Source organism: Eretmochelys imbricata, chromosome 1 (assembly GCF_965152235.1).
Source record: "Eretmochelys imbricata isolate rEreImb1 chromosome 1, rEreImb1.hap1, whole genome shotgun sequence".
NCBI classification, from domain to species: Eukaryota; Metazoa; Chordata; order Testudines; family Cheloniidae; genus Eretmochelys; species Eretmochelys imbricata.
This window is the reverse complement of record NC_135572.1, coordinates 155,143,000-155,166,078: the sequence shown is the minus strand read 5'-3', so window position 1 is coordinate 155,166,078 and position 23,079 is coordinate 155,143,000. Positions and strand designations below refer to the sequence as shown.

Below are 23,079 nucleotides of genomic sequence, written 5' to 3'. Positions count from 1 at the left end.
CTCCAAACTTTGCCGGTACGAAGTTGTTAAATGATGCGTTAATTGTAATTTTGATCATGTTTTTCTTCTCTACAGCTGGGTAGCCATTAAAAACGTGTTCATTGGGAGAAAATATTCTGCCCTTGCACCCATTTGATTTTGTGATTTATGTTTTCTGACCGTGCTCAGTAGTGGCACTATAGGTTTGTCAGCATAGCAAGACATCTTTTTAGGTGGTTTATCTGCTGTAATAAAATGACTTCTGTGCTGAAATTTAGCATATGGATTTCTTTCTGTAAAGGCATTTTTGTAAGGAGAAAAATCTCTTTTGGCCATTTGTTTCAAATATTTATTCCTTAATACCGACTGAGGCCTTCAAATATTTTTTACTTGCTGTTGACATTTAAAAATTAACTGAATTGATATTCTGTGTTATATTCGTTAATACTATAGACAGATAGGTATATAATTAGCAAAGCTCCTTACTATGTGTTATGATCGTATCTACCAAGTGCAAAATATGCATCTACATTTTTTTAAAATATGCATTTATATAGGTTGCAGAGGAGTTGGTCTGATTTATTCATGTTGTCTCATAACATTCCAACAGATGTTTCTGTAAGTATTATGTTAAAATGTTGACTGCTTTATTATTAGTACCACCACCACCAAAATCAAGATACAGTAACATTTGGGAAACGAATAATGGTGATGAAAAATGAAAAGTAGACAAGAAACACAAGTATTTGTATTTATGGCTTCCATTTTCAAAAAAGGAAAATGTGAAAAGAAACCAAAACATTTACAGAATTGCTTTGAATATGGAAATTGAAATCAGAGCACAGTCACATTGATTTTTCTGAAACACTAATGGCAGCAGGAATGGCAAAGAAGGAAGATTCATAGGTTGCTTCCAGATGGAGAGCAGTCAGGTGGGACTCTGGGATACAAGTTGTTATATGTTTGACACAATCGCAAATTATATTACATGTAATACTGATGTTACTTAACTGAGTTCTTTTATTGTAGATAATTGTATTACTAGAATTAAAAAAAAAAAATTAAAAGTACTCCCAACAGTAAATATCTTCACCGAAATCCACAAAACAGGGAAATTCAGAGTGGAAGGATAGCCTTTGGCTTGATAGTCTATTCTTACCTATTGTGCAATATTATGTATAGCAGTGGTTCTCAAACTTTAGCAACCCCCATCTTGATTTAAAATTTTTCGCAGACCCCCCCCCCCCAACCAGCTGCTTATTTTTCTGGGGGTGCTCAAACCCCACTTAGTCCCAGGCCCCGCCCCCACTCCACCTCTTCCCCAAGGCCCCACCCCACCTCTTCCCCCCTCCTCCATCCCTGCCCCTCCTCTTCTCCACCTCTTTCCACCCCTCCCCTGAGCGCACTCCGTCCCTGCTCCTTCTCCTCCCTCCCAGCGCCTCCTGCACGCCACTGAACAGCTGTTCCGCAGCATGCAGGAAGCACTGGGAGGGAGGGGGAGGAGTTGATCAGCAGGGCCAGGGCCTCTGGACATGACTCACAAACCCCCTGGAGTACCCTTGTGGACCCCCAATGGTCCACGGACCCCAGTTTGAGAACCACTGATGTATAGCATATGCAAAATTGGAAAAGAATTTTAACACGTTTTAAATTGGTTATAGTCTAGGATGTTTTGTAAATATAGGGCGACTAATAATATTGTCTCACAAATATGGATTAACTACTGTGGAGCTACAGCTCTGATTATTCTTCCAAAAGAACAGTTGCATAGCATGTGTATGAGTTAGTGTAGTATCTTGTGACTATTGATGCTTTAGTTTAAAAAAAAAAAAAAGTTCTGTAGTAAAATTGCGGGTTTGTTTTATTATGTATATGAATCAGAACTGGGCAGGAAATTCCAAAAAAATATTCCTTGAACGTGCGTGTGTGTGTGTGACGCTCTCTCCCCCTCCACTCCCTGCCACCAAGAAAATCTTCCTGATGAAAGTTTTTTGTCAAAATCACAGACATTTCCTGACCAAAAAAAAATTTACATCAAATAATTCATGACTAGGTCTAGTATGTAATGCTGTTAGAAGTGGCATTTCAGCAAAGTACTTAGATACCTCTTTAAGTCCTGTTGAAGTCAAGTGCTTTGTCGACTGAGGATAGAGTGAGGTCTGTGACTAAATATTTTGCTCGTTTGGGACCAGAAATGTGTAGACATTGCTCTATTGATGCCCATTAATAATTTTGCAATTTCCAGTGGCTTTGGCTAAGTTTTATCATTCAAAAGTGAAAGTTAATATATTAATTGATTAATATAACTGCATGCACAAGTGATGGGCACATCCCATAAAAGTGTGTTGCATTTTTACTGTCCACAGGAGTGCATGGGCAGGGATATATATTGTAGCCATATCTTCATAACCTGCTATGTAGTTATAACAAACAGGAAAATAAAGCAGGTTGTTCACTGTCCAGTGCTGTCCAGGTATCTGGTAAATACAGGTAAAATAACTTTCCTCAAACATTTGAAAAATCTGCCCCAAAGATACTTTTGTGTCTGTCTTACCTTTAAAATTTGTTTTTGGTTTTGTTTAGGGTTCAGGTCATTAACACTAGATAGTTTCCAAATTATTCTAGTGGAATTCTTCATGCTGCCTCCAGAAGTCTCATTTTATCATACATGCAAAATGGGGGGCGGGGAAGGAAGCTTATATTGATTATGAAAAAGTCGACTTTAGAATTCAGTTTTTACATTTAAACTACATTTGGAAGTGGTAGTCACAGAAAAAAAATTTTCACTATATTCTGTTACATTACAATTTAATTTGAATTTGGTTTTCTTCAATTTATATGCATCTGTGTACAATAGGATTTTTGGTAGAGTTGCCTGAAAATTTTTCCCACATATAGAATTTTTTTGTAGGTTTTGTGAAAAAAACAAGAATTAATGTAGTTTTTCACTAGTGTTAATCATTTTCAAAAATAAAACTTAAGTATTACAGTGAAGATGAAGCTGATAATCAAAGGGGTAAATTCTGCTGACTTCAGCTTTTTGCTTTTGCTTTTTCTCTTTCGTTCTTTGCCTGCTGACTCTCATTCCACTGTGATCAGCAGTGTTCACATTCGTAACAGGGAGAGCTCGGAGATGAGAGAGCTACATGCTGTATCTCAGGCAAAAGTATTCCGAATTTATCAGACTTTTCATTGTCTGATCTTACATATCATGATGATTTTGCATTCCATAAATTTTAGTGGAAGGAATAGTTTGTATATGTGACAAGCTGGACTCCCCACCCCTTCTGGGATGCCACCTGATGTACTGGGGTTTCACTGAGCCCCTCTTGCTCCACCACCTGGACTCCCTCTCCCTGTTTTGCTGAATTAGGCTTCTTGCAGCGCGTGCGCGCACGCACACACACACAGGTAGGCACGCACCAGCTGTAGAATCACGCAGAGGCTGCAAACAGCTCTCTATGGGAAGGCTCAGCTAGCAAATTGCCCAGCACTCACACGCACTGCCCTTTTGGGATGTAAACCCAAAATAATATTGTCTTGCATTGTAGAGAAAGATCTGCACAGTGCAAGCTCATAAAAATTGCCCTCTCCCTCAGTGTGGAGAGAGAGATGTACAGCTTCTGCCCCCCTATCCCCCCCCCCCCGATATGAATTGCAAAAGCTGGGTTATGTTATAAACAAGAAATAAGTTTAACTACAAAAGGCAAATTTTAAGTGAATATAAGGGATAGCAAACAGAACAAAGATTACTAAGCAAATAAAACAAAACATGCAAGCTAAGCTTGATTCGTTAAAGAAACAGGTTATAAAATATAATTTCTCACCCTACATGTTGACTTAGGCAGGATGCAGAGTTTATGTAGCTTAGAGTTCGTTATTTCTCTTACAGACTAGACTTCTGTCCTTCTCTCTTCAAGTACTTTTAGCAGTCATTCTTCTTGGGTGGGAACGCAGTGAAGGGAGAGTCTTGATTGCCTTGCTTCCCAGCCTTAAATAGAATTTATATAAGGCGAGAAGCCTTTGTTTCCAGTGGAAAAGTACCAGCAGTGTCCACGGTGGTATTTTGCATTAGGTGATGGTATCACCTGATCTTGCAGTGTTGAAGCAACCATGAAACCAAGTTTATTTGTAATGTCCACAGGAAGGAACTCCAGGAAGATGGGAGATCCACACCTTTAAGGACTCATTATCTTTTTCTAATGACCCATCAAGGCTGATTGCTTATTGTCTGGTGGACATTTCCCAAGTACACACACAGTTGTAATTGTTACATAGTTAATATTCCTAACTCCAGACACAGAAGTGATTCATGCATACAAATTAGAGAATCTCATTCAGTAAATTATAACCTTTCCAATAATACCTTACAAGACCCATCTTGCATAAAATGTATCTTAGGCTATATTCATATAACAATATTTCTATGAAGAATCTGGAGTGTCCCGCCTCAGTATATTTTTCTCCTTTTGTTAAAATATGGAGACTTAAATTAAAGCTCTGTTGCCGGATAATGCTATAAAGTGCTAGCCTTATTTTAACTGGAGTCAGAAGTGACAATGTGTCAATCTCAGGATAGAATTTTGAAGTGGGCGCAGAATGATTACAAAAGGCAACACAGGCAGTAATACGTTGGGGCATTGCTTACATCACTCTCATTAGGATGGTTAAAGCTCAGTATTATAACTGCCTCTTGACTTCTTGTTTAAAAATGAAAATTAGTGCTGTTGATTAATCGCAGTTTTAATCGCACTGTTAAACAATAGAATACCAATTATTAAGTATGTTGGATGTTTGCCTACGTTTTCCTACATATTGTATTTCATGTATATTGTGTGTGTGTGTGTGTGTGTGTATATATAGTAGTTGAAATCAAAGTGAATATAATTTTATTACAAATATTTCCACTGTAAAAATGATAAACAAGTACTCCAGTGCAATCTCTCTCTCATGAAAGTGTAACTTACAGATGTAGATTTTTGTTACATTGTTTTGTTTTTGAGTACAGTTATGTAAAACTTCAGAGCCTACAAGTCCACTCAGTCTTACTACTTGTTCAGTCAATCGCTAAGACAGACAAGTTTGTTTACATTTACAGGAGATAATGCTGCCCGCTTCTTATTTACAATGTCACCAGAAAGTAAGAACAGGCATTTGCATGGCACTTTTGTAGTCAGCATTGCAAGATATTTACATGCCAGATATGCTAAACAGTCGTATGCCCCTTCATGCTTTGGCAACCATTCCAGAGGACATGCTTCCATGCTGATGACACTCGTTTAAAAAAAATGCATTAATTAAATTTGTGACTGAACTCCTTGGGGGAGAATTGTATGTTCCCTGCTCTTTTACTCACATTCTGCCATATATTCAAGTTACAGCCATCTCGGATGATGACCCAGCACATGTTGTTCATTTTAGGAACACTTCAGATTTGACAAAACGCAAAGAAGGTACTGATGTGAGATTTCTAAAGATAGCTACAGCACTCAACACAAGGTTTAAGAATCTGAAGTGCCTTCCAAAATCTGAGAGGGACGAGGTGTGGAGCATGCTTTCAGAAGTCTTAAAAGAGCAACACTCTGATGTGGAAATTACAGAACCCAAACCACCAAAAAAGAAAATCAACCTTCTGCTGGTGGCATTTGACTCAGATAATGAAAATAAACAGGCATCGGTCTGCACTGCTTTGGATTATTATCGAGCAGAACCAGTCATCAGCATGGACGCATGTCTCCTGGAATGGTGGTGGAAGCATGAAGGGATATATGAATCTTTAGGGCATCTGGCACATAAATATGTTGGGACGCTGGCTACAAATGCCATGAGAATGCTTGTTCTCACTTTCAAGTGACATTGTAAACAAGAAGCAGGCAGCATTATCTCCTGCAAATGTAAACAAACTTGTTTGTTTGAGCGATTGGCTGAACAAGAAGTAGGACTGAGCGGACTTCCAGGCTCTAAATGTTATTTTTGAATGCAAGTTTCTTTTTGTACATAATTCTACATTTGTAAGTTCAGCTTTCATGATAAAGAGATTGCACTACACTACTTGTGTTAGGTGAATTGAAAAATACTACTATTTTTGTTTTTTACAGTGCAAATACTTGTAAGCAAAAATAAATATAAAATGAGCACTGTACATTTTCTATTCTGTTGTAATTGAAATCAATATATTTACAAATGTAGAAAACATCCAAAAATATTTAAATAAATGGTATTCTATTATTGTTTAACAGTGCAATTAATTGCGATTAATTTTTTTAGTCTCTTGACAGCCCTAATAAAACTTTTTTTTAAAAAAAGGTCAGTTCAACTGTTTCTCATATTCCAGTAACATTGCAGAGTTTCAAGTGCTATTGGTCCCTACTCCCAGGCAGAATTGCTCCCTACACCCAGCCAGGAGAGAGAGAGAGAAAGTACTTAATTTTCTGATGGTGATACTCTGGTTCCGGTGCTCTGGGAATTGAAGAGCTGTCTTCTCCTTCTGATATCTGTGCATGTCATCTGTCTCTGTCTACATGTGCGGGGGCCCTGTTATATTTGTGGTTTTTTCATCCCTTGCCCAGACTCTATGGCGAGCCCTCAGTTGGTCCAGGGATTTGTGGTGGGGGTGGCGATAGGGCTGGAAGGTTTACAATGTACATTGTTCCCACTGCGTCTGCAGGGAATATGCAAGAAATTTATTTTGGTCTAGTGAGGCTGTAGCATCTTCTCTGAGGAGCCTCTCCATACTGTGCAACACATGCGTCCTTTCTATGTATAATTTCAAAGGTAGTCTCAGGCTAGGTCCCTGCTGGAATTTCCCAGTGCAGGGTGTGATCTGCCCCTATTTGTTTGTTGCTGAAAACAGTGCTGCAAGACTGTTCTTACTTTTGGGGGTTTCAAGACTAAATTCACTGTTGTTTAGGGGAAGTTACTTATTCACTTCAACTCTTAATTATTCTGGTGATTCAATAGTATATTTAACATTTCACTTCTCCCATATTCTCCTCCCAGAAAACATACCAATTTACAAATTAAAACTAGGAGTGCAATTAAATGGGGTATGAAAACAAAAGTTGTTTACTAGAGTCAGAAACATTTTTATGTGCTGATAACTCAAGCCTGGCCTTTATTCCTTAAATTTTGAAAATACTTTGCTTAGGGTTGGTCTTTCAATATGTTTTAGAATAGCTAAGCTATTAAAGGATTTGTCAAGTTTGACGGGCCCAAAGTGGAATACACTCAAATGTTTCCTTCCTTACCTTCCATGTGTGTGTAATTATATAGTGTGAGAGTACATGTGTATTTACACAATTTAGAGAGAGGCTGAGACGTAGTCGTGATGTTGCACCCATTGAAGTCAATGGAAAATTTGCCACTGACTTCAATAGAAGAGCAGCCTGAGGCCCATGAAATGCACATAGAGACATCTGCAGGAATCCCACTGAAAACAGTGAGGGTGTCACAATCTGGCAGTTACGAGGAATAGTACTTCAAGAATAGTGGTATTGAAATCCGTGTACTGCTCAGCATGATTAAGGGTGATGGAGTGGGTATTGTACAATGCCCACTCATATTATTGGTTGCCATCTTTGGGATTAAATGTACAATAGAGGTCCAAACTACTTGTTCAAGTCTCTTTTCATGTGGCACATTTCACAGGTGTAGAGGGAATAATCCTGGTGTCTTAGCCAAATTTCAATTGGAGTAATTACAGTCTGCCTGCTTGGATTGTCATGTATAGAAATTTGTCCAGCAGAATAAACGTGCATCAAACACATTATATAAAGGCATTTTGAAATGTGATTGTGATATCACGATGTAACTTTCCACAGATATCCAATGTTATTTCAGGATCTGTTGTTATTTCACAAGGTTGATTTGCAGGGCATGATATTATACCATCCAAACTGTTATAACTCAATCCAAGAAGAAGAAAACGTTGAAGCTTATAGCCTACCTGAAATTCTCTTCTGATTTAATGGGATAAGGTAGACACTTCCTGCCTAAAAATGTCAACTTGTCTCTTTGTTTAGAAGTTGCTACCTTCCACTTCATACTCTGTGTGTATGTGTACTAGCATGTGAAGTACTTTGCGGCCCCCTAGAATGAAAAAGGTTGTATAAATGTAAATTTTTAACAATTAAAATGAAGAAACAAAACAATTGGAATTTTATTTAAAAGCAGTACCAACAAACACATAATATTCATCAAGAAATAAGTACAGATTTGTGTGTTTACCTTTACTTTAAAGTTTCCAAGATTTATCAGTATACCATAATAGAAAAAATTTAAACAAGATCACTGGTTAAAATCTAACCAAGGTCAACATTGGCCAACATCATTACTATCAGAAGTCTTTTTAATTAGAACAGGGTGATGTTTTTTGGCCACAACTTTTTTTGATCAAAAATGCAGATTTGGGTTTAGGGAAACATTTCAAAGTTGTCTACTTTGCCAAATTGTTTTAGTCAGAACAAAACTGGGAAAAAAATCATTTTGGTATTTTCTTTAAACTAAACATTTTGATTTTTTATTCAAAATGACTTTTTGAAATTTGTTTTAAAAATTAAAATACAAAAACATTTTTAAAAGCTCACAAACAAAACAGTTTGCGGTTGAACAAAACATTGCATTCAACCCCCCCAAAAAAATTATTTTTAGACTTTTGGTTCACTGGAAAAAAAATTTTAATTGATTTTGGATGAATCGAAAACAATTTCTTTTTTCAAAATTTTCGGAACTTCCAGCGAACCAAAAATCAGCTTTCACACAGCTCTATATTTAATGGCCTGATTGAAATACTTTCATGGTCTTCGATCAGATCCCAGTATACAAATTTGTACATCACAAAAGTCACAAATAAAATAGCACTTATTGAAACTTTTGGCAATCTTAACATAGTGGTTGTGTTAAGATTGAATTACCCCCACCTCACAAAGGTGATAACTCCAGGTTAGCATAATTTGGTAGGACAATATGGAAAAGTTTAATTTCTGCTGCCTGCTCTGTACCTGTCCTATATATACTCAATGTCAGTCTCCAGAACAGCATCTTTCACAAGTAAATCACACACAAATTATTAAAACAAAAAAGCTCACCATTACATCTGATAGGCTCTTATAGTTTCAAAACTGAATAATATTTTTGTTGTCCTGATTGCAGAGTGATTACTTGCTTTTTTACAAAACAATATTACAATAACAAAATTAATGATGATGGCTTTACAAAAACAAACGTGAAGCAGGTTTTTCTATAATCAAGAGCACTTTTCCACTTGATTTTGGCTTTCCCCAAAGGTGACATTCAGAACAAATTGAAAATTTGTGAATTCTCATGCTATTATTTAGTTCATTGAAGATATCCCAGAATGTACCATTATGATAACGTTGATTCTATTGATGGTAACCTTTGAATGAGGTTTCTAGATTTAAATTAATATATTCTAAAAAAAAATTTTAAAAATCGTTTCTTTGTTCAGTTCCCTCCATGCCTGGTGAGTAGGGATATACAACATACTTTCAATCTGTACTTAACCGAACATTTTATTTTTGCTTTTCACTTCATTTGTAGTTTCTGTTGGCTACTTCTGGTCAGAAAAGAAATAGAAATGTATAAATAGTTTGATTTGTGAGTGTTCTAGAGAGAAGGATGCAGTTTCTTGTGGGCTCATAGGCTAGAGTGTGGAAACAGAGCAAGGAGACCATGTGACCTGCTGGTTTATAGACGAAGACATAACTGTGAGCTATGATTGTCTACCATTATTTATTATTATTATTATTAATAATAATTATTGACATTATTTCTATACATTCTGAAAAGTAGATTAGAAATTGCTATAAGAATCCTTCAGGAACTACACTAACATCAATCTCAAATATTTGTATATGTTAAAACATTCAAGAAAAATGCAAATGTTGAGACTGTAAGTAAAACATAAAATTATAAGAATCACATTATTTCTAAAGAAGATACAAAAGATACCCACAGCTTTGAAATGTAATAATATACGGTTACCAGTAATCGTGGTTTAGTGAACACATTTATATCCAGCTGCAGCAAACCTGAACAATAATAGATTGGCAGAAAAAATACACTAAAGTGATGTCCAAAATGTAAAAGAAACAGTGTGTGAAATCTTGGTTCCACTGAGGTCAATAGGAGTTTTGCCATTGACTGGAACCAGGATTTTCCCCAGTATTGAAAACATGCAAGTTTAGACATGCAACATGATGCTGTCAAGGTTCCTTCCCCACTCTGAACTCTAGGGTACAGATGAGGGGACCTGCATGAAAAACCCTCTAAGCTTATTTTTACCATTTTAGGTTAAAACTTCCCCAAGGTACAAACTATTTTTCCTTTTGTCCCCGGACTTTATTGCTGCCACCACCAAGCGTGTAACAAAATATAACCGGGAAAGAGCCCACTTGGAAATGTCTTTCCTCAAAAAATCCCCCCAAGCCCTACACCCCCTTTCCTGGGGAAGGCTTGATAAAAATCCTCACCAATTTGCATAGGTGAACACAGACCCAAACCCTTGGATCTTAAGAACAATAAAAAAGCAATCAGGTTCTTAAAAGAAGAATTTTAATTGAAGAAAAAGTAAAAGAATCACCTCTGTAAAATCAGGATGGTAAATACCTTATAGGGTAATCAGATTCAAAACATAGAGCATCCCTCTAGGCAAAACCTTAAGTTACCAAAAAAAAAAACACGGAATATACATTCCATTCAGCACAACTTATTTTATCAGCCATTTAAACAAAACCGAATGTAACGCATATCTAACTAGATTGCTTATTAACCCTTTACAGGAGTTCTGACCTGCATTCCTGCTCTGGTCCCGGCAAAAGAAAACACACAGACAGAGAGAACCCTTTGTTTAAACCGCCCCCCTCCAGCTTTGAAAGTATCTTGTCTCCTCATTGGTCATTTTGGTCAGGTGCCAGCGAGGTTATCTTTAGCTTCTTAACCCTTTACAAGTGAAAGGGTTTTTTCCTCTGGCCAGGAGGGATTTAAAGGTGATTAGCCTTCCCTTTACATTTATGACAGATGCCTTAGGATCCAGTCTTGCAAAGATGTAGTGAGCAGTCACATGAGTGTTTTCATCAACTTCAATACAACTACTCACTTGAATAAAGTTACTCAGATTTTACAGGATTTGACCCTTTATTTTAGAGTTTAAAACAAAATTCAGGCCTGTCCAGTATTGTGGCCTATCACATTAGAGATTCAAGTTCCATTCTTAGTCCAGTTCCCTCCCTCACTCACCCTAGTCATCAAGGCTAGTTTAACTTTGTTAAAAATTTTACTCAGCCTGCACACATTAACTGCATAAATCTGCTTGGTTTTAATCTTGAATTGGGCTATACAGTATGCAGTCCACATTTAATATTTGATTGTTATTTGCATAACATCGTTGGTGAGTATGATGCTTCAGTCATGTTAAAAGACATGGTCTCTGCCATAGAGGTATTATATTTGAAATAAATGGTTTTGGAAATATACAAGTAGATATTAACCTCAAAACCTAGGTAATTGGGGTTGAACAGAGACCAGAACTGACAAAACGCTGCTCATTTCAAATCCTTCTACATCCACAATAGCTTAATTTTGTGTTTACAGTTTATATAACTGTCTTTCGTTCTGAATTTCTTATCCTTGTTGAGATTTTGGCATGCATGTATGTTTTGAAATTATTAGATTTGTCAATAGAATTTTGAAACAAATCTTGGATAATCCTCCTCCTCCTCCCAACGCCTCAAAATGTGAATTGCGTACTTTCCTGTATTTTGACTTTTTTCCCACCTGAGTTAAGATTGGTGTTTAACATCATGAAGGTTCTAGAAGGCTTGTTAGAGGATTTCAAAATTAGTAGTTGAATATTCTAATTTTGCTTAATAAACAAAATATAAAGCACATTTTTCCAATAAATGAACTAATAATTGTCTTGTTTTTTACCTTCTGTGTAAGCCACATTCATAATAGAGTATGATACATTTTGCTGAAAGGGTTAGTTTAATAAATGCAGTTAAGATGCTGATTTATTTTTGAAGCCTGCTAAAATATATTTTTTTCAAAGATGGATTTATAAAATCTGTAATACATCTGTTTCATAGTTGGTTCGAATTAGATACAGGTAAAGATTTACTTGTGCAAAATTCATTCTATCATATGTGCATAGCTAGTAGTGCTAATAAATGTATACCAAGTATTTGGGTGTGTAAAGCTTCTTGCGCACACATCAAGGTCCCATTTTAAAAATTTGTTTCTGAAAGAAAGTGCTGTAGATTAATCCTGTCCTAAATGAATCTTTAAATGAAGGTTCATATTGATTTGTAATAATAAAAAAGTTAAGCTCTTTCTCACCAAAAATCATTTTTAATTTGTTTAAGCAGTTGAAGTATGACCTCCCATACTTGTAAAAAAGGAAGGAAAGGAGGGGGGAAAGGCTTTTCTCGAGGCAGTATTACCAGCTCTGTATTGTTGTACATCCCTGTACCCATGTACATCCAGTGTCGATTATCTAGTAGATTATCTGCTTGTCTTTTTGGGAAGCGGTTGTCCATTATATTTAAGCAATCAGATGAGGGAATTTTTCTTTAAAAAGCTTGAGTGGGGGATAATGGTAGTCGCAGTATCATGACGAGATTGCCCAGGTTTCATTTCTGAAATACTGTCGCTCACACTTGAGTCCCCATGAAGTCTTCTACAAATAAGTTGGCATACAGTCTTACGAACACTGCTGGACATTAGGAAATACATAACTGGATCTAAACAGCTGTTGAAAGCTGAAAATACAAGCATAATCTCATTGCATTTGTGAATTATCTCCTTCCAGTAACAAGATGTGTGTTGTAATTGTGATGTAATGTAGACAAATCGGAATATGTGATATGGAACAAAACACAGGGTGAAAATAATAAGTACAATGAAGGAATTCCTTGCAGTGGTGCTGTACTTTCCGGCATTGGGAAAATCTGCTCTTTTCTTGGAAATTTTCAGAAGGTTCTTCGCAATTTTAACATATGAAAGTATTAGTAGAAAGAAAACTATCCAAAAGACTATAACAAGAATATAGTTTAAAATTGCTTCCATTTTTGCATTCTGTTTATCTCTGTAATGGAAGCACATGGTCGAATTGTATTCTTCCCTCTTAGCAGACTGAGCAACTATAATTATGAGTCCTATTACTGCAATTGTCCACAATATGCAACAGATATATCTGCTTCGTGTAGCTGTTAACATTTTTGGACGTCGTATAGACTTGTTAATTTTTACATAACGATCCATGCTAATTAATCCCAGCAGTATGATGCTAATGTACATGTTCATATAAAATAGGGTTCCAACAATCTTGCAGAAAATCAATCCCAACATCCATGTGTCTTTGTTAATATGATATAGTATACGGAAGGGGAGGCAGAAGATCAGTAGAAGGTCTGCAATGGCTACATTAAGCAGGTAAATCTGGATAGAATTTCTTTTGTGATTAATGCACAAAAAAGCAAACAAGGCTATAATATTGCCAACCAATCCAATGACAAAAATAATGGAGTAAAAAATGATGAAAACAAGAGACAATGAGCCTTCTTCCATGGAACAGACAGTAGCATTTAGGGTTTCTGAAGAGAAGTTTCTGTTTAGCTCAGTTCGGTAACTCCAGAAGACTTCCTTGTATGGAGAAGAGTTCGGGAGCTCAGTTGAAGTTGCGTCCATAGTCTGTTGGAGCTTTCTTACACTGTCCTATAAGGATGCAAAGGGAAATACTTAAGAATTGTTCGCTGTGATATTAATGTTGTATGTTACATTACTTTGTCATAGGCACAGTCTTAAATCAAATTATTTATAGATGTTTAAAGGCAGCAACAATAGTAACAAATACAACTATCTATAATTTATTAAGTGCAGTCAGTTGTGCAGAAGAACTTCCAACCACATTTCAAAATTATTGAGGCACTTGTGTGTTATAGCCTCTTCTTTTCACACTTCCCCTGAGTGTGCAAAAGCAGATGCCGAAACAAAACTCATGCAAAAATTCATTTATAGTTACGTTGTAATTACTTTTTAAAATATAACTCTTTTTGTATGTTGTTTGAAAAACACTTTCTGTGAGGGAGAGGTAAGACAAATTATACTTACAATTTTTTATTTTGTTGTGTATATTTATATTTGTTCCATGGAGTGCTGAGTTATTTTCACACCATCTCTAATTCTGAGTTTGTTGCGGGGCAGGAAATCACAATAAAACCAGAAGACAGAGCCTCAGCCTTGGCTTCACAGAGTTAAAAAAGATATTTTTAATAGAAATGCATAAAATAAGTGTTTTCCTGAAGGGGCAAAACAGCAATGAAAATAATAGAATGATGTACCTTTGATCAAATAAGTAATTGACTAACTTCTTCACTTTTGTATCTGATTTGTATATATATTTCAGTATTCTACATGTTTTGCTAATGACACTATTTAGTCTGTTAAGTCTCTCTTTTGACCTTATTTTAATTTGAGTGCTCATGGGTTCTTTTGTTTTTGGATTTTTTTGCATAAGAGCATCTGTCAAAATATGGAAATTAAAGTGCTGGGTTACACAGAGTAAATGACCGCTTCACTGAGTTCAGGGTTTGTTTTTTTAAGACAGATCTTTGGTTTTGATAAACTCAGTTTTACACTTGTTTGTATTCTTATAACTCTAACAGAACAACAGATTTTTGGGGATAACAGTGGGGGGGAAAGTATCCCAAATTCCATCTTACAGTAAACTTTCATTTATGTATTAACTCTTGAAAATGGAGGCTGTAATTGAATATGGGATACTATTTTAACAGTGCAGATGGCAACAATATAATATAGAAGAAAAAATCTGAATATTGCTAAGAGCTAATAACATGCATAAAGATGTACACTTGAAAGATTCAGAATAATTGAATGGAAGATCTAAAATATTTTTGTATACCATGTTGGCTGTTCTTATGATAATAGTAAGTAATATACTGAAAATGGTGTTGTCAGACTGCATTACTTAGACCACAAACTATTGTAAAAGAAGTAGGTTTGATCTAATAGAGAGTATGTTTATTTCAATTGTACTTTTCAAGACCATCTTTCACTTTGCTAATTTAAGCTCTGTTCATGGAGGGAAAAGCCTTGATACTATGATTTATATAGTTAGTTTTTAAGCAAAATAGAGACGTGAATATTAAGCAAGTTATATAAGTATTGCAATCAAAGTTCTTCTCAGCTGCCGGGACAAATACTATCACAGATATCAAATCAGACATAATTTACTTAAACTTTGAGGCTTGTAACTAAATGTTTTAAGTTCCTGAATGGTCAGTAGTACCTTTTATAATATATATTTCATCTGAAATTTGATTTAGTATATCTTTAATGAAAAGGGAAATACTCACCTTCTGGTTCCTTATGGACCTCTTCTGCTGACTGTTTTCTAAAACCCTTTAAAAGGAAAGAGGAAGATAATGTGCATGTCTTATTAGAAAGCTATAGAAAAAACTTCTCTGTGATAAGAATCAGCCCTGTCAGCTAGATAAACTTCCTGTGTTGCTGTGGTGATGTTTCTGGCAAAGGTTTTTTCTTGTTTTGTTTTTTTGTTTTTGTTTTTACAGCTTATAAAATTGAGTCTCGGTTTAAAATAGTAGTTTTGTTTTTTGCCAAATCTTAATCAGTTTTTCTGTATGTGTTGTTTTGTCCAAAGCTCAATACAAGAGTAATTGGACATTTTGACTTTTGTCTAGAAACTTTTGATGGCTTCCTTTTGGAAAAATAATTAAGGTGCTGTTGGCTTGGATGTATCTGCCTCCAAAATTCTGATAATCAAAAACTACAATACCACATCCATAATTTGTTTGGGTGGGAGTCAAGAGCTGCCTCTGGATTCTTCAACTTTCAATTAGGCTAATTAGGAAGCTATATCTTCTTATAAGGGGCTACTATTTTTTTCTTAAGAGTTTGAGTTTTATATAAAACAATTCATAGGATTTATGAGAGAGTGCTTCAGGTTCTCTGCCAATATGGCTCCTTTTTGCTGCTCCAGTGCCAAAAGGCTGAAATGGTCATTTAACAAGCTATTTGGAGATTCTTCCAACACATGGTCTTTGTAGCCAGGGATAAGAGGGCATGTCTGCAGTATCACTGCACTCCAGCAATCCCCAGCTGCTAGAGCAGCCCTCTTGGGACCATGGGCAGCCAGGCACAACTTAGAACATCCCTGAAGCTGCTCTAAGATGTTTTTTGGCGTTCACTGATTCCAGAATTGGGAAACCACAAAGGTAGCAGAGCCTCATTTGGTTTAATGGGTTTTGGTAGTCACACAGGAAGGTTGTTTTGAATAAGCTGTAATATAGTTTATACTACTTCTTAACAACTAAACCATGGGAGAGCATTAGAAGCACATTTGTACATCTTTTTTTATCATATACTGATATAGAAATACATCCCAGGGATAAGGGATTGGGGAATGTAGGGTGATACTTGTATTATTGACTGGGATATGGAAGAAGGTGTTTTCTACCATGTGGTTTTCTTTTAATATGATCCTGAATTAAACAGAATATTTTAATGTAGTAGAAATTGTTGAGCTTCATCAAAGAGAGCCTCCAATATAAAGTAAAGTTCATGTAATTAGTCCTTATGTGTTTCTGGCCAAAGTAGATTCTTCCATAGTTGCACTCATCTGTAGTGTGTTCAGCCTTGCATATTGGGAGGTTGTGTAGCAACTCTTCCAGATTCAAGAGGTCAAGTTCCTTGTAACCATATATGATGACTTATAAATACTCCATAGTTAGTTTATTAAAATACACCTGGAGCAATAAAAATGACTGTGTAACAAACTGTCCTCTTATTCAACAAATCTGTTCCATTTGTGCCAGAGGTTTAAGCAGATTAATGGCAGTGGCACTAACATTAATTAAGCCTGTCAGTTATTTATTATACAAGTTCCAACCTTTTCCAGAAGTTTGGTACAAGAGAGCAAGGCCAAGTACATCTGGCCATACATTCCTGGAAACCCCAAAATCACCCAACGGGCTGCGGAGGGATAGAGACGTTGCTCATCAATAGCTTTCAGTTTTTCAATTTCTGCAGTAAATTATTCTCCAAAAAGCAATATGTAGTTTTGACATTGATCCATTTAAACATGCTAACCTTAATATGATTGGTTTGACAGTTGTGAGGAGATGCAAAAAATGCTCCAAGGGTTCATTGTGCTTGTGGAGGAATTTGTACTCTTGAGGGAATTCTGAACCAAAAAATTAAAAATTCTGCACACAATATTTTAAAATTCTGCATATTTTATTTGTCAACATAACACTATATAATCACGTCAGTTTCAATTATTGAGGTTATTTATTTCAAAATACCTGTCAGCAACTATGTCTGTAACAATACAGACACACACAAAAGTTCCCCCAGAAATAGAGAGTTAAAGAAACCCGTATGACAAACCAGTTCCTGTTTCTCTGACCTCTCCCTCCCAGAGCCCAGGCAGGGGGCCAGATACCCTCTAGAGCTCAGCTGCAGGGCCGCCCCCCAGCCCAAACACTCGCATCTCCTACCCTCCCAAATCCCAGGGATCCTGAGGGAGAAACAGCCTAATGCTGGGTTCCAGGATTGTATAGAGTTTCCTGCATGCTGCCTCCTTCCTTCAGGGCGGGGAACTGCAGCTTCCAGGAACCCTCCAGCTCCCTCCCCCTCCCACCGGCAGTTTCTTTTGTTGTAGAGCTGGGCTCTGCCGGGTCCAGTGGCCTCCTAGTGGCGGCCAGCAGCTCTGCAGCCCATTTGTGTGGCAAGGGTGGGGGGAGAAAATTGTGCTCAGACCATTAATTCTGTGCAAATTCTGCATTGCTCAATGGCACAGGATTCCCCCAGGAGTAAACTTAGCTAGATGTATTAAATACTGCCTGCTGTTCCATATCAGGTTATATAAATATATATTGTGACAAAGTTCCTCCTCTGCCTTGGTGGGTCCTGTGCTTATTGTCGGATTTGCTCGCCTCAGAGGTTCACGGCAGTCCTCAGTTTGGCCACTTTCGTGGCTCAAATCTGCCATTCATTCAGTTAGCCTCATCACTGGCCAGCATGGGGAAAGGAAGAAGAACAATCCCCGCAGTCTCTGCTGATCCACCTGGTGGATCGGGGAACAGGCCAGAGCCTTCCCCTCTGGTGGAACCCACAGGCCAGTTCAACTCCTCCAGTATCAAGTAGGGGGATGGGAGGAACTCGGGCCCGCCCTCTACTCCAGGTTCCAGCCCAGGGCCCTGTGGATTGCAGCTGTCTACAGTGGCTCCTGTAACAGCTGCGTGACCGCTACAACTCCCTGGGCTACTTCCCCATGGCATCCTCCCAACACCTTCTTTATTTTCACCACTGAACTTTCTTCCTGATGTCTGATAATGCTTGTACTTCTCAGTCTTCTAGTAGTACGCCTTCTCACTCTCAGCTTCTTGAGCCTCTTGCTCCCAGCTCCTCGCACGCACACCACAAACTGAAGTGAGCTCCTTTTTAAAACCCAGGTGCCGTGATTAGCCTGCCTGTCTTAATTGATTCTTGCAGCTTCTTGTTTGGCTGCAGGTGTTCTAATCAGCCTGTCTGCCTTAATTGTTTCCAGAAAGTTCCTGATTGTTCTGGAACCTTCCCTGTTACCTTACCCAGGAAAAAGTGACCTCCTTAACCTGGGGTTAATATGGCTGCCTTCTATCACTCTCCTGTAGCCATCTGGCCTGACCCTGTCACTAAATATATATATATGTACACAAAAAATAAATATGCAATTCATCGCACTGTTAAACAATAATAGAATACCATTTATTTAAATACTTTTGAATGTTTTCTACATTTTCAAATACAGTCATTGGAATTAAAATACAGAATACAAAGTGCACAGTGCTCACTTTATATTTATTTTTGATTACAAGTATTTGCACCGTAAAAAAACAAAAGAAATTGTATTTTTCAATTCACCTAGTACAAGTATTGTAGTTTAATCTCTTTATCATGAAAGTTGAACTTACAAATGTAGAATTATGTACAAAAAAACTGCATTAAAAATAAAACAATGTAAAATTTTAGAGCCTGCAAGTCCTCTCAGTCCTACTTGTTCAGCCAATCGCATGTCCTGTGGAATGGTGGCTGAAGCACGAAGGGGGCATAGGAATGGGGAATAGATGGCCAGCCCTCTGTGGAGAAAGAGGTGGTTAGGAACTATTTAGAAAAGCTGGACCTACACAAGTCCATGGGGCCGGACGAGTTGCATCCGAGAGTGCTAAAGGAACTGGTGGCTGTGATTGCAGAGCCATTGGCCATTATCTTTGAAAACTCATGGTGAACAGGGGGAAGTCCCGAATGACTGGAAAAAGGCTAATGTAGTGCCAATCTTTAAAAAAGGGAAGAAGGAGGATCCTGGGAACTACAGGCCAGTCAGCCTCACTTCAGTCCCTGGAAAAATCATGGAGCAGGTCCTCAAGGACCTTTCACGACAAAGAGATTGCACTACAGTACATGTATGAGGTGAATTGAAATACTGTTTTGTTTTTTATCATTTTTACAGTGCAAATATTTATAATAAAAAATAATATACTTTGATTACAGTAACAGAATACAATATATATGAAAATGTAGAAAAACATCCAAAATTAATAATTCAGTATTCTATTGTTTAAAACTGAAATTAATTGCGATTTTTTTAATCAAGAGCATATATATATATGTAAAATATAATTTTGTATTGATACACAAAGATTTCCTAACCTCCTGCCCCAAAATACTTACATAATATGATTAATTCCTATATTTTCCATCTGATTATTACTGTTGGTATGAATTGTGGAGGAGTAGAAGCACAAATGCCATACAAGGAATCTGGGTCAACACCTGAGTTTTTTTATTTTTTCCCCGAAGGTCACTGTTTGCTAGATATCTCATACAGGCAGCTTGCTTCCCTTTTGCAGGTTGAAATTTTTGCTGGTTATGTTGGGATGGGCTTGAGCTCCAAAAGAAGGTTGTATGTTGTTTATGTGAAACATAAGGTCTCTCAGAGATGGGATGTTTCCGCTGGAGAACTAGAGCTACATCCTGTTGGAAAAGTTGGTAGACTTTCATGGAGTTCTTATTCTTCATATTGTCATGACTTCAGGCTGCGTTCTCTGTGAGTACCAACTAGCCCTGATGAGGCCTTGCTGTGTTAAGGCAAGACTAGAGGGAAACCAGCAAGAGGTGAGGTGCTTATGCTGTACCAAAATAAAAGTTTGAAATGAAGAAGTAAAAAGATGCCGAAGTGGACTCCATTCCACAGACAAAAACTTAAGCTTCTTTTTAATATATTACAAAGATATTTTCAGTTCTTCAAGCAGGTTGGATTTTTTTGGTATTATAATCATGTCTGCTGGGTTTTCTCTTTTCAGCCACACTGCGTGCTACTTGCTTCAAAGGAGAATTCAGCACCTGTAAAGCTTGGTGGTTTTGGGGTAGCTATTCAGTTAGGGGAGTCTGGACTAGTAGCTGGAGGTAAGAATTTTATTTTGTGTTTTGCCTTCAAAACCTTAAACTACTGAGTGTGTGTGGTGCGTGTATAGTGCTATAGCATTAAAAATGTACATTTCCAAGAGGAACATGCCCTACAAATAAAAAATTCTGCAAATATTTTAGTATGCAACTCATGCACTAAAGGTTTTATGAACTTTATAAACACATACTTGATCAGTCTAAATTGTTAATTCATTAGTAGTATACCTATAATGTATTGAGCAACTATAAAGAGAAATTCCCTTAAAAATTACAAGTTTAATTGTTTTGATCAAGTTACGACTGAAAAAAATCAGAAATTCTTCCATATCAGTATGTCCTTTTATCACAGTTGACGCACAAAAAGAAACAAAACTGACATTAAGATTGAAATTAAAGCCAAGGACATTGAATTAAGGGTTACTATAGCAACCTTAATGATGCTCTGTTGTGCCTAGGTGTTATAACACCTACACTTTCCTGTCACATATTGTTGTCACATGAGTTATATATAACCTGTAGATCTTTATAAATTGTAATGCTGTAGTATGGGTGTTGCATACGAGTCTATTTCTTGATACATATATATTTACTGACAGAATGCTTACATTTTTCTGTGAATTTTATTTCCTCTAGCTACCTTCCATATTGTTCCAGACAATAGGGTTATGCGATATTCAGCGTGCACAGATGAAGACCCAATCAGTTTTCTGATGACTTCATTGCCAGGGTAGGGGATTGGTGCCAAGGATTTCATTAGGTTTTCTACAACAGGGGAGCAGTTGCCCTTCACCTCCAAGCTTCTTGAAGCGCTGCCTCAACTTTCTCTTCTCTAATGCTTGAATGGATCTGTTGCAATCTGGCTTCTGTACACTCCACTGAAACCACTGACACCGACAACCGTTAGTCTCTTCTGGGTGTGTCTGAGATCCTCTTCTCTGTACTTGTCCTTCTGAGCTATTGTTTTTGAATAAGATAATTATTTCCTTCTGCTCCATTTGCTTTTTTCCTGAGCTTTTTATGTCTTTGTGCTCTCTTGAATTTCACCTTTTCCAGCAGCTTCTTCTGCATCTCTGCTTCTTCCCCTTTTTCAGTGATATTTCTTGGGCTTCTAATTTTGATTCTTTCCTTTTTCTCCTTGGTCGTGGCGTGACTTTATCCACTCCTTTTGTTTCAGCTATCATTACAGTGCTGCTGGTCTTAAATGCCTGACTCCTTCAGACGTCTTCTCCTGGATGTCCAACCATTGTCCCAAGCTCCACCTGACAAAAAACTAAATTTCTCCCAAAGGTTCTTTTGCCCCTCCCTTTTCTGTCACCATATACAATTCCATTATCCACCCATGACTGAGGCACTTAGCCTCTGTGATATCTTCATCTCATATCAGTCCTTCTCCCTGTGCTACTGTTGTTTTTAAATCCTGTTAGTGGCTGTTTTGAAGCCTCTCTAAAATCTGTCCTCCTTAATCCCCAGTGTGAAAATCTTCCTCTAAGTCTTGGTCCTCGTTTGCCACATCTAGCCTTTTTGCTGGCATCCCCTCACCATCAGCTTCAAATTCAAATCGGCTTCTCTTCTTCTTCACCTTCCAAGACCCTACAAAACTCCACTCCACCTATGTGTAGTATCAAGTCTTCTTTGTACTACTCTTTCCTCCCAAGTTTACCTCCTTAAGAGACTCCTTATCTTTCTCCTCTCATCTTCATGCCCTCTTTTATCCTGTTCCTTATTCTTTGAACAGCATTCCTCATGTCTGGCAAACATCCTCTTCCTCCTCCAGAAATCTTTCCTTAAAGCATACTTTTTTCACAAAACTTTGGAAGGATGACTTCTGGAAGAATTCTTCTCTTCAACCTTATGTCATCCACTATATATCACATAGGTCTGAACTGTGCTGTCTGTAATCTCTTGGGAGCAGATTATCTACCTGTGTATTTGTTCAGAGCTTAGTATGATGTCAGCACTCAACAATAAGCTCTATTTGTTCTTCTAGTTTTATGTACTGTAAATAAGTTCTGTTTAGTAACTTTAAAAAAATATTTCATCACTCCTCATCTGTCAGGAGTCTCCTGTATGAATTATGGGAGCTACAGACTTTATAGAAGAACAGGAAATTTATCAGCTGCATATCATCAGTTCCAACTGTTTGCAGTCACAGATGTAATTTTGAAATAGAAAGTTGCAGTTTCTTGAGTTCAAAAACTAACTCTGCTTCACATAAACAGTTAAAAAATATATTTCTCCTCAGATGCAGTATGCTATGTATGTGCTGATTTTTTTTCAGCCAGATTTTTTTGAAGAATTGTTGATTTAGGCAGGACAGTCCCCACACTTTCTTGCTTCTGCTGACTTTAGAAAGTCTGTGTGTTCCTGGCCTGTAGTGGTCTTCAGTAAACCTTAAAAATGTGCAGTGGCAGAATTGCTGCAGATGCTAGATGCTCACTGACATTCACAGGTCCATAGGGGAGCATCAGAAACTAGTACCATATATACTGCATGCTTGTCTACATGGGGAAATTTACTGACAGAACTATGCTGGTATAATTATACTGCTATAATTATACCAGTATAACTCCCCAGGTGGACATTCTTATTCTGGAATAA

General features: G+C 37.2%; 2 protein-coding genes across 10 annotated transcripts in view; one reads left to right on the top strand and one right to left on the bottom strand.

The window, feature by feature from the left end:
* Nucleotides 1-23,079, top strand: part of CASK (calcium/calmodulin dependent serine protein kinase) — a 425,447-nt gene that overhangs the window by 240,291 nt on the left and 162,077 nt on the right. For 7 of the 8 annotated variants that reach the window (XM_077817549.1, XM_077817556.1, XM_077817538.1 and 4 more), the window contains one exon: nucleotides 20,379-20,481. The exons of the other annotated variant lie outside the window; for it this stretch is intronic. In XM_077817549.1, coding sequence (XP_077673675.1) covers nucleotides 20,379-20,481 — 103 coding nt within the window. The remainder of the gene's footprint in view (nucleotides 1-20,378; nucleotides 20,482-23,079) is intronic. 8 annotated transcript variants of the gene reach the window in all.
* GPR34 (G protein-coupled receptor 34) lies at nucleotides 8,192-15,405 on the bottom strand. 2 transcript variants are annotated; one of them, XM_077817502.1, is made up of 2 exons: nucleotides 15,372-15,405; nucleotides 8,192-13,710 (listed from the first exon to the last, which is right to left on the bottom strand). In XM_077817502.1, exon 2 carries the CDS (start codon nucleotides 13,681-13,683, stop codon nucleotides 12,547-12,549), a length of 1,137 nt encoding a protein of 378 aa, XP_077673628.1. In that variant the 5' UTR covers nucleotides 13,684-13,710; nucleotides 15,372-15,405; the 3' UTR covers nucleotides 8,192-12,546. The 2 variants fall into 2 exon arrangements, with proteins under 2 accessions (XP_077673628.1, XP_077673635.1); XM_077817509.1 differs by lacking the exon at nucleotides 15,372-15,405 and adding an exon at nucleotides 14,107-14,208.